At 38.3% G+C, this 12,388-nt stretch overlaps 1 protein-coding gene across 3 annotated transcripts in view; it reads right to left on the bottom strand.

Moving 5' to 3' along the window:
- The window catches only part of FHOD3 (formin homology 2 domain containing 3), a 415,861-nt gene that overhangs the window by 99,437 nt on the left and 304,036 nt on the right, over positions 1-12,388 (bottom strand). For all 3 annotated transcript variants that reach the window (XM_040587702.1, XM_040587700.1, XM_040587701.1), the window contains exons 11-12: positions 5,863-5,964; positions 3,118-3,495 (exon numbers count right to left, since the gene is read on the bottom strand). In XM_040587702.1, coding sequence (XP_040443636.1) covers positions 3,118-3,495; positions 5,863-5,964 — 480 coding nt within the window. The remainder of the gene's footprint in view (positions 1-3,117; positions 3,496-5,862; positions 5,965-12,388) is intronic.

Raw genomic sequence — 12,388 nt, 5'->3', positions numbered from 1 at the left:
TATTAGAAAAGGAATCAAACCAGTCCAAGTTAGCAGTGTTCATATCTAGTGAAAGTAAGGAAAACAGTAGTGTTCCCAAGGCATGATGTGAACATGGACATCCATGATTTGTGAATGTTTGCAGTATAAATGGAAAGCATCAACATTCTTTTCAATTCAAGCACACAGTATTTTCGTTCCCCTCCCCCAACATAAGTCATCGCTTATGAGCCATTTCATACAATGCCTGTAAAAAGTCATCACAGTGGTTAAAAAGATATGTCCCTGGAAGCATGGCTTTAGAAATTTCTATCGGCCATTCCCACCATTCAAAGAAACACAAAACCTGCCTGACTTCAATGTCAGCTTGCTGATCAAAGAGAAATTGTTTCCAGGACTTCTGGAATGGCCACCTGCCCAGAGTCCCTTGTAGCAACGTTTTCATCCTGGCTCTTGTACTGAATAGAAAAGACATTTGTGTTGCTTTGCTGTGCCTTTTATCCGTCATACTTAAACAGCACATCAAGGAGAGATTCCTGATGTGGGAAAATGTTAACATTCCTGTTCACGACAATACCATCTTCCCACGTGGAAAGCATATGATGCTCTTTATGTAAGTACTCTGCAAGGGCAACTCATTAAAACGACAAAATTCACTTCAGGAAATAAGGCAACATAATTTTCCATATTTTCATTCATAAGATATAATATACCCTCCCTATCTTTTCTCTGCTACTTCTCTCACACACATCAGCACTCAGTAGTTTCACTCAGCAATTTTATTTGAAAAGGCTGGTTGGTTTCCTTCAGCTCCATTTAGCACACTCATCTAGCCATGCAAAATTTCATTCAAAGTGTCAAGCTTCATTCCTTAGGGTACAACAGCATTGCTGCCTGCCAAGGCCCGTGTTAAAATCAGAACAGATTTCAGTTAGGGGTTGTTATAATGGAAGGGATCATGCTTTAGAGAACATGCCCCTTTGGCAACAATTCCAGGTTTATGTTTTAGAAAAGACTCCACCACCACCATCTATTTTTGAGACACTATGGTGCCTGCCCAGGAACAGGGGAACAAGTTTGGAAAAAAATGCCAACACACACATTTCTAAGCTACTAAAGGAATTTTGTAGGAAATAACTGCCTTGCTGGCATTCTTGCCCTGGAAACTGGAGACAGTGGCCCGGTGGAGCGCCATGTTCCCTGGTAGCACAAATCTTGCATGGGTCTTCTCTCTGGCAGGCTCAGCTCAGAAGATGTTCTGTCTGTGCCCATACTGAGTGAGTGATCAGGAAAATTTGTTGTACTGAGAACAACTCGGACCTCATTATGTTCCTGACAGTAACAGAAACCTGCATTTCCATTCCAATCAACTGAAAGGAGATACTCATCAACCCTTACACTTGCTTTTCTTCTCCTCTGCACGGTGAAAAAGTCGACAGAACAGAATCCTTTTTCAGACCAAGGAATTTCAATTAGTCCAAAAATAACTCTCACTAAAATGGAGACAATACACCTTCAATGGACTCAGACCTACAAGTATTAACAAAATCAAATTCAGAGGGACTGGCCTGGACATGGCATCCCTACATATCAAATTTGGAGGGAGACAGAGATTCTGGAAGAGTAGCAAGGCAAAACCAGCACACCAGGGTAAGTCTGTATCCTTAACACAATGTTTAGCTTTCTAACCTTCCTCTGTAGTGGCTATTACTTCAATTATCCATTCTTGTCCCACATACCAATGCAGATGCAATGGCCTTGTCCCAGGAGTCATTACTCTGAAGAAACCCCAGGCATTTACCTCTTTTATGAACACATTATAGCCCAAACCATGCAAGCTTTGTTCTCCTTTTTCTCCAAACAAACCCAGCACAATCCTTCCTGGCACCACACCTTTGATCCTATGTGGTAACCAGAAGCACAAGAATGGTCAGAGGAAAAAAGAATCACTGCAGAAATACTAAGTATTGCAGGAACAGGAGGTATTTAGGAATCTACTCTCTAAAAAGTATAACTCTAACAGCAACTGCAATGATAGCGCAATAAATAAGTGTGAGAGGCCTAAGGGAAAATTGCACCTATGCAGGAAAATGTAAATTTAGAGGAATTTCAGTGTTCAAGCTGCAGGTAAGGAAAGATATGTGAACTAAGTTCCTTGTCAACAGCTACTTGGATTTACAGGCTTTTCAGTGAAATGCAAAAGCGAAGAAAACAACCCACCTATTAGAAGAGAAAGATCGAAAATTAAAAGGATCAAAGGAATGAAAATATTTGTTCACATGAAGAAATTCAGAAGAACTGCTGGAGAAAGGAAGAAATAAATATGCTCACAATATATGTGTACATTTTCAGCACCTAATTCAAAGAACACTGATGACTGGAAGAGGCAGCTAAAAATCATCAACCTCTTTTCAAGCAGATTCTCTAGTATTGTTTTTAGTGCTACCTATTGTCATACTACTTTATTTGAAAACACACTGAGACAAAACATTTTTTTAAAAAATGGGTGGGATGGGGAAATTTAAAATGAAAATTAAAACCTAAGAGAAATGTGTAAGTGGCAACTGAACTTAGCAGATGTTGTGGAGGAAAAACTGTCTATTCTGAGTGCTATATTCTCTTTATAGGGTTTAACCTACCCTTATTACAAGCACGTGTTGAGATTGCATGACAGGGATATGCACTGTAATCTAACAATAAATTCAGGATTTATCAGTTCAGTCTTAGGAGCCTGGATTTCACCCCTGAATTCCAAATGCTAACCTGATTTCTCTTGGTTTTATAGCTGAAGAGTTCCATTAATTTTCATGAAATCATGCCAGCAAATTACATTGCTGTAAATGAAAGCAAAACAGTGCTCCTTTCTCTGATCTCCCGGATCACAGGTTATTTACCTACTGTATAGAGGAGGCCAGGATACTTATTAACTAGGGACCTTGAAGAAAAGTGAGATCAACTGAAGACAACAAAGGCAAGGGGAGAATATCAATCAAATCATAATACAGGCTTACAGGACTAAAACTAATACACTAGGTTCTGGATACAATACAGCACAAAGAGTGCACTATTACTGCTACAAAACTCTTGAAAGTTGTTATTCATTTATCTAAAAATTAATGTCAGCTTTATAAAATCTACCTGTTTTCCCTCATCACTTCTGCTTCCTTTTCTTTTGCAGATGCTGGAGACTCTTCAAAGTCATATGAGAAGAGGTGAAAAGGAGTATGTGGTACATAAGGTAATTTCTCCACCGTTGGAGATGCCTTTGGAGTAATAGATGCTGATGAATTTTGGGAAGAGCTTAGTAATGCTGCCGCAGGTGAAGATGGTGATGATAGGACAGAATTATGATGACAGACAGATGAATCAGGCACAGAAGAGGAGCTGCTAGAAGAGTTCTTTGCTCTAGAGCAGGAGAGAGGCCTTTCAGCTGGAGAAATGGCACTGGAGGTGGCTGAAGAATCAGAACACCAAGAGAGGTTTTCATTCACAGCCTCCCGTATGCCTGGGACCCCACTGCAGGAGGAAAACATTGTGAAAAAGGGAAGGGTAGGAGAGAAAAATGGGGAAGAAAGAGATCAATAGACAGTACCGCTTGGAACAAAAAAAAAAATAAAGTCAAGAAGAGTCAGACAAACAAAACCTTCCCAAATTCAGACAATCATAATCTTTATTAAAATAAAGCAAGAGAACTCATATCTTTGTATCTCAGTGGGATTCTTTTTGGGATTGGGAATATTGAGGAATGAAAGCAACTCACCTTTAAAGGAAAGAAAGAAATTTAACCCCCAGGCTTCAAAAATAATTGTCATGAACCTTTTCACAAATACTTTGTGAGCAATTTTAAATTATTTCAAGTTAGGTTGCAAGCACTGTCAGAGAAGTACAAAGCAGTCTCAACATGCTGGATAACATGGTCCACAGACTACAGATGCTTCAAGATACAATCTGTATGATTTACATCTTATATCTGTATGACATACATATGTATGGGCTCTTGAAAGCCAGCTATCATCCTCCCTGGTGATCTGATCTTTTTACTTAAAAAAGCTGATCCACCAAAGATGAAAATAAAAAAAAAATAATCAGCATTGTTCTCTCAAAATTAAAGTACAGAATGATTTCAGAAGTAACACCTTAACAGATTGCTTGTCTACATTTGAAGGCACATATGAAATGTCATCATACCATGTTGGTGTTACATAGAGACTTGCAGAGTGGCGTCAAGTGCAATAGAAAGTGGTGTCAAGTGCAATAGAAAACACCTCTGCTGTGCTCTAGTGAAGGCAGGTGTTAGTGAGTGACAAAAGGAGCAAGGCAGGTGAAAAGTCATGGAATCTGCACTCTGGGATATCTGTTTTCACTAGTATCTCCAGCACAAACATTTTGCATGGGTTTTGGGCTGGATCATTCAGCCGGTGGCTGATTCCATTCTCCTGAGACCACCTCTGCAATCCATCTACAGGCATGCAAAACATGGCCCTTATCTGAAGAGTGTAGGTTTGCCACAGCATATACAACAAAAATATAATAAACGTTATACATGTTAGCATATTATGAAGATAATCATCAGGCATATACCAGCTAATTGTTCTCACAAGAGAAGCACAGTGGGCAATTTGGAAACCTTCATCTATGTCACCAGATGTGCATGGCAGCAGTCACTGAAGCCAGGCTAGTCTTACCTGTCCTGACAGCAGCTAACACAAAATGCCAGAGTGCAGATAATTTTTGTTACGCTACAGTGACAGTGAAATGCAGTATTTGGAAAAGCCATGGGAATATCTTCCAGTTATCTCAAAGTGACTATTATTTTAAAAGACCGATGACCTAATAACACATCACACCCTTTACATGGCTCTTCCTTGGGGTTTTTTTGACAGTATTTAGTATATTCAAACAATTTGCTAATAACTTGTGTCTTAGCTTTGACTTTTAAGAATTGAATTTGAGGAAATTATCACTTAATTTTGAAATTTCAGGCAGCCATTGGCAAGATCTGCAGACTGGAATATATTAATAACAACAGTACAGTATTTTCTTTGGAATTTGCACATTAAACAGTTTCCTTTTTTCCTTCCCTGCTGTACAGTGTCTGCATGAATGTGGTTTATTTAAAAAAAAAAAAAAAAATCTGATCTCATTTGCTGAGTTGCAATGCCAAACAATTTAACCCAAATCAAATGGCTGTCTGGAAGAAAAAACATACTTTCTTCCAATGTATTAGGACAAAGTTACCAGATGCTAAATCCATATGTAGCTCAGAAATAAGTATAAAATTTGCATGATAATGTTGTGATAGGTGGTTTGTTTATATCCATGTATACACAGATGGGCAGGTATGTATAAAATGATATACCTATATCCACCAGCTTTGCCTTGAAGTAGTTATTTTCTATTAAAACATGAAAAAATTGATAGAAATCATAGGCAGCTTTCAATAAATGTCAATCTTTCTCATAGTTACAGAGACTGCTAATAAGGTGGTATCATGAAAATAGGAACGAAAACCTAAGAAACCAAGAAACATTCTAAGGAAAGCACTGCAATGTTTCACCATTGCCTTAACTAAAAATATAAACCTAAGTCATGGTTAGAAGTTATGCTTTCTGCTAAATTTTTTAGGGTTTGTGAGCATTACTCATTTTGTACAAAGGGAGTGAATGCAGACAGTTTTTAGTGCATTGAGTTTATATAATTAAACACGTTTCCATTAACACACATATTAACAAGGGGTTTAAATGCAAAAGGATTTTCTTGGTGGGTGGCCTTAACAGGTGATCGAGGGACATGAGTGAAAAGGTCGATGCCACGCACACTGTGCTGGTGAGTTTGTGCCAGAGCCTGAGGAAAAGGTGGAGGAACGATGCTGAATCCCAGTACCTGGCTTTGACCTGCCTACTGGCCTCTTCCTCCCCCTCATCCTCAGTATTGGGCTCTGTGACTGGCTGTTCTTCTTCCTCCTCTTCATACTCTTCCTCCTCTCTGAGGTCAGACCAAGGAAAGAGGCATGCAGTGGGATGGAAAGAGAGAAGGTGGAAGAGAAAACAACATGAGTCCCCAGAAAAAGAAGTGCAATGAAGTTAGAAATGGAAGGAAAACAATGAGGCAGGGGTTTGACTCCCCTAGGTTTGACAAAAGCCACCTAAAAATTCCTGCTAAGTATGTGTTTGTGCAAAGGTAACTACCAATACAAAAAATTTATCCTCTCCCCTATTTACATTTTTTACTATTAATTTTTAAGACCCCAGAGATACCATTGTTTTTTATTGAGCTTGACTTTCCATTTGCTGCTGCCCAACCTGCAGAGACATTAATGGGAAACATTAATGGTAATATCAATGTTCAGCTCATTAGTCATTAAGCTGTGTCCATTTGGCTTAAAGGACACTACACGCTCTGCTGGCACGGGACAGCTGGCACTGGACATCACATTTGCTAAATTAACACAAAAAACCCACTCCTGTTAAGCAACCTATAGCTCAACTGGAAAACAGGACAGGGTGAACCATTAAGTTAGAAATAACAGAAATACCAAATCAGTTCAGGACTATCTGCAAATAGCAATATTCAAGTTATTGGATACCAGTACATGAATTATTTCATTAAAGAGCCATTAGTATGTTCAAAGCAGGCTTTGATTCAGCAGTAATTCTGGCAGAGAGCTGTAAGTCACACACAAAGCCTCCATAACCTACAAATCACTTAAGCAAAAAAACCAAACAATGATATTAAACAAACAAACAAACAAAAAGGCTACAATGTCTGCCGTGTCTCTCTCCCATTTATGCTTGTTCCTCCCCAAACCAACAGACTCATGGAAGATTTAGAGAATTATCTTTCTCTGGATTTCTTTTGCATTCGCAGTTGATCCCATTCTCCACTTGATTTAACAATGTAGACATTATGTTACGCTCCACACAAAAACCCCTCAAAATAACAACATACAAACAGTAATAAAGTTTGTAAGGCACTCATATTCCTTGCATTTTCCTGAAATCTGGTTCTCTTTTCTCTAGTTCTGAAGGGATGCTTTGTGCATTTTTTTCCATTTAGAATTGTTTCCATGTCATAAGAATATGAATATTTACAATGTGAGATCATGAACTCATCAAGTGAGATGCAAAGGGTCAAACCAAAATTTGTTACTTTTAATGGAGTTAGAGAATAATCAGGAGAATGGCAGAACCTGGAAGTTTTCCAATACTCTGGCAAACAACTAAAAGATAAACATTTTCAAACATTCCTAAGGTATCATAGTGACATAACTATCTCAGTTGTCATCTCTCCATCTCCCTGTCCCCTCCACAAAAATATACCTCCCCTACAGAGATACCTCTCAACTTCCACACACACATATATATATATTGGTATACCAAAAAAAAACCAGAAAAAAAAAAAAAGAATTCACTAATTGACTAGGGAGCATTCATATCATCCCTTCTCCTCACTAGTGAGCAGCTCAAGACTAGCTTTGCTATATTGCCTGTGAAGGGCAAACATCTGTGTGTGGCAGTACTACAGCAATGACATTTGGGAAATAACTCGTGAAGCTCTGTGGGATCACAGTTCTCTAAGGAGAGGGCAATGCATCCTACAATGCTGACAGCGTGAGTATTACTTATATGAACAACAGTGCCCCCATTATCACTGTGTTTTAAGCTCCTACCAGCTTTCCAGATTGATGACATCAAATTCCTCGCTCTCCTCAACTGCCTTGAAATGCCCAAAATTGTAAGTGAAATACTTATATAATATGGTGGATCTCATAAATTTGAAAGAGTTCTTTGAGAATTTATTCATTCACACGACAGCGTGGTAGTAAGGACACGAGTTTAATCAATACGAGTTGAACTGGGAACCAGTGAGTTATAATTGCACTGAACAGAAAGAAAAGCTGAAAACAAAAAAAAGCATCCAGAGTCAAGACTGTTAGCTCATGTTTAAGGACCACTTTATAACACAGGATCACCAGGCCCCTAAAACTAACACTTGTCAGGTGAGCAACACTTCCTGGATATTTTCCTTGAGATCTCACCATCCCCTTTTCACATCTCGTGTTTATAACCCTGAACCTACAGTCTAAAGTCGATATCAAATCTTCAGCAGTGAACACTGTTCCCTTCCTCACCATTCAGAATTTTTGCAATCAGTATTTATCAGACTAGGGTACTGAATTGGTAACTAAAGGAATGAATCTACTTTTACTGTACCGTCTATTTCTCTAGAGCCAGCTGAAGTTTGGAACTGAACAGGGACTTACTATTCTAATTTTAGGCACCTATTTTTGAAAATGCTGAGCTTCTGTGTAGAAAATGTAGAAAATGTAGAACTGTCAAGTGAACCATATATTGAATACTACAGGTGAGCAGTAATAAATTAAAATACAGTCCTCTGGATTTCTTACTGCTGTGCAAGGTATTGTTCTAAACCATTATTGGGAAAAATTGATCCCCATACAACTAGATTAATGATAAATATGAAAACACCCTAAATTAAGCCTGCATATAATAGCCTTCATAAAATTAGGATGCATGATGACTCCCTCACAAAAAAAATTTACAGCACCTTACCCTGGAAGGACTAGTTGTCTGCAAAAAAAATTCCTGAAAACCAAGCAGCTTTAGAATTAAAACAGAAATGTCAATTTAACAGCTGACAAATAAACCAGGCAACAGAACTGTGATACCTCAATTTCCAGAGCCAGTAATGATATATCTTCCATAAGCACTAGCATTTACTTAAAAACACGATTATAGAAGACAGCTATGCTTAAAGGACCTTAGCTTTTTATGTATATGCTCTTTTCTGGTAAGATGAGCAATACATCCATGTGCTGAAGGCACATCCGTGAAAAATCCTGGACTATCCCCAGAAAGTGGATCAGATTCAGATCAGAGGAGAGAGATAAGCTCACAGGCAGGAATTAGGTGTGTTCTTTTTCAACCAAAGCAACAGTGGCACTTGTTTCTTAGTATTGTTAGAGAACATATACTCTGTACATGAAAAAAGGTAGTACCTGCTAGCTAAATCTTTCTTAAAAGATAGAAAAGGAAAATTTCCACTCCACTGGAATATTAATTAAAACAGGAAAACACCAGCTACACACAGATGACATCCTTATAAAGCTAAGAACATCAGACAGATGCTGAAATGCTCAGTGTTCATTTTTGTGTGAACTGGACACGGGATGATGTGGAAAAGCTCACGTTCCATCCTACACACACATGCAAATTTAGTGTCAATGCAATAGTAGAAGTAAATTAAGAAAAATGATTCATAGGGAGGTTTTTAAATAAACAAGGTTGCAGAAGCCAGCATGGTTTTTTTTTAGTAGCACAGAAGAAATTATTCCATTCAACGAAAGGCAAATATTTATCCTGCAGCAGGGAGGAAGGGTTTCAGCTAATGCTGAAGGATCAGATATATTCAGCTAACCTGAAGGTTATTGCTGGGTTACTTCAGTTCCATGATAACAGTACCAGATTACAAGTATTTAAACAAACGCTTTATAGCAGTCAAAACAAATTTCAAAACAATCACTGTGTTTATTTTCATCTTTAAAGTGGATTACTACTACAGGGTAACACACCCACCAAACAAATAAAAAAAAGCCCACCCCCCCCCCCCCCCCCAATCTTTGTAAAGTCATGGCATCAGTCATGGCAACCAATGAGCATCTACTAGGGCACAGGTTTTGCTCAGTTACTTCAACTAAAGTATGACATGAAAGTATTTATAGCCCCTTAAAATGGATGTCTGTTTAAAACAACTATGAATGTGCAGTTTCTGGATAGAGAACCACTAGGGCATCAAAATGAAATGTAGGCAAAGGTTTTAGAACTAGTGGATTAACCTCTCTCTTTTTTAAATAAATAAAAAAAAAAAAAAAAAAAAAAAAAAAAAGAAAGAAATTAGATGAGTGCCAGTCAAACTTGTCTTGCAGATATTACATAGCTACTCTAAGATGAAGAGACACAAACACCAACACACAAGTAGGAAATGATAATCCAGGGACCCATCCACAAGTTTTGCTTAAGGCAGGGACAAAGTCTGTAAGATGCTAGGCATGATACCTAATACACACCTAACCTAGTCACAGCTAGGTGATTTTAAAACCAAGACACCACTTTGAAAACAGTGACTTTCCACAAGAACTCAAAGCACCAAAAATATGCTCTCTGCCTTAATGGTCCCTAGAGCTGAACAATGTGTACAAGGTTATGTAGTCTCTGTCCCCTCCAGGCTCCCCGCAACCTCTTCCCTTTGCGGAGTTTTATTGAAGGCAGCCTGAAGAAACTCAGGCTTTCTTTGTTATAGCTTATAGCCCAGGAACACAACGTTCTCACTCCCCACCTCCAACCCCCACCCCACCCCCCCCACCCCCCCCCCAAAGACACAGCTAATAGATAAATCGAAGGCTATGCTGAAGGAACAAAAAAAACCCCCAACAACCAAAATCAACCAAAGCCTGAAAATAAGCATTAAGACAGAAGCACATTGTGCTGTGCTTGGTATCAAAGGGAATTTTTAAAGTATAAGATATGCCTAAAATTCTTTTAATTCAGGAAGAATTTGACCACTAACGTTTTACTATAGAACAATAGAACAAAAGATGGTCTTGCCATAATTAGGCTGCCAACATTCTGGTCTGCAGATATAATGCACATAAAAGTTAATTTATGTGGTAACAGCACATTAAAATATTTATCTTTTGGTATATGACTCCAATTCGTATAGGGGTCATTTAACCTTTACTAAAGTCTTACTAAATATTTCCTTTTTAATTTTGCAGGCTATTAGACAAGGTCCTAAGTGTACTTCTGAGACTTCTGCTACCATCCACAGAATTTTATAGAAATTCCCAAGAAACACAGACAGTGGACTTCAGTGAAAAAAAGGGGCCTTGGAGTTATAGAAGCAACCCAAAGAAAGGACTGGGGAACTGTAAATCTATCGACCATTATTCCCACACTCTGAAAATCACCCTATGTGTTGTTAATTGCTGATGAGGAATTTTCTCTCTCCCTTTCTATTTGTAATTAAGTGCTTTTCAGTTTAGCTTCTTCATATTACTTTGATTTAAACTTTCACTGCCTTTCAGAGGAGCAGCTCCTGACTAGGACTACAGGCCACATTCTGTGAAGCAAGACCACCGTTAGCCATTCCACAACATTATTCTAAATGAAATATTGCAGTTGATCTCACAGTTTTTTCTTTCAGGGTGATAGTTCCCCCCACCTCTGCTTCAAGCCTCTGGCCTGTTCTACCTCTTTCACAGAACTTTGAAACCTGCTTCCCTGAACCCCTCACAGGTGAACAAAAAGAAAACAAAAAATGTCCCATCAAGGAGAGATCTTTTCAAGTCACAATGGATATAATTTTATTTTCTCTTGAGATCACTTGCCGTTGTCCTTATTTTATTAGTGAAATTCCACTTTCATAGGTTAGACAGGAAAATTCATAGCCAGATTGCTAAGTCCTTGTAAAACTAAATCCTCTGGTACACTTCTGTTGCTTCCTCCTTTCTTCTGTCCTAGCTGCAAAACAGATTCAAGTAGTCTGTTACGTGAAAGCTGGAAGTGGCAATAATCTAAGTTTACTGTGTATTACTCTGTGTAAAGATACTGCAATATCTTTTCCTCCTCCATTTAAAATAAAACCAAGGAAACCACCTATTAAGCCCCTAACCATTTCCATCCCACTGCTATGTATGTAATGGACCACTGCAGCTGGTGCAGTTATGTGAAGATGAAAATATGTGAAATGATATGGATAACAACTTCCTTGCACAGCCTCAAAATTTGGCCTTCTGCACAGAAAGGAAACTAAGATGCATAATTAGAGAGGACAAAAGGAAAATTATGCTGGTATTTCTATCCTAAATAAAGAAAACTGTTCAGAAAAACCGCTAAGGAAATGACAAATAATTTGGAGTACATGTATTCACTATATCTTCATATTGTGTTTATCTTAAGGTTACTGTTGCTTTCTTATCCCTAAAATATGATCAGTAACAACTTTTCAGACCTAAGTAATACATGGGTAACGCCTTGACACTTATTTGCCGCAGCTGGTTTACATAGGACACATCAAACCAGAGCAAGACAGCAGAGTCTTGCTTAAGATACTGGAAATGTTTGCAAAGACTTCAAGAGTCCCAACTCTCTGATCATTGAGCAGCATTGCTGTATCATGATGAAACAGAATCATGATGTAAAGAGACTTTAAGAGCAATAAATACTGAAACATACAGAAAGAGAGAAGAAACTGTTTTCAGAGCTTGGAACTGCATATTGGTTGACACTTGAAGGTCACTGTTATTGCCCCTTACTTCAAAGGGAGGCATCAGAGAATGGCATCCTGCCAAACTGTTGTCTTTTTCCTCCCATTTCATTGTATGTATAAA

The sequence above is a fragment of the Falco naumanni genome, chromosome 3, assembly GCF_017639655.2.
Source record: "Falco naumanni isolate bFalNau1 chromosome 3, bFalNau1.pat, whole genome shotgun sequence".
NCBI classification, from domain to species: Eukaryota; Metazoa; Chordata; class Aves; order Falconiformes; family Falconidae; genus Falco; species Falco naumanni.
Note: the sequence above shows the minus strand (reverse complement) of the source record. Positions and strands in the feature narration are given on the sequence as shown.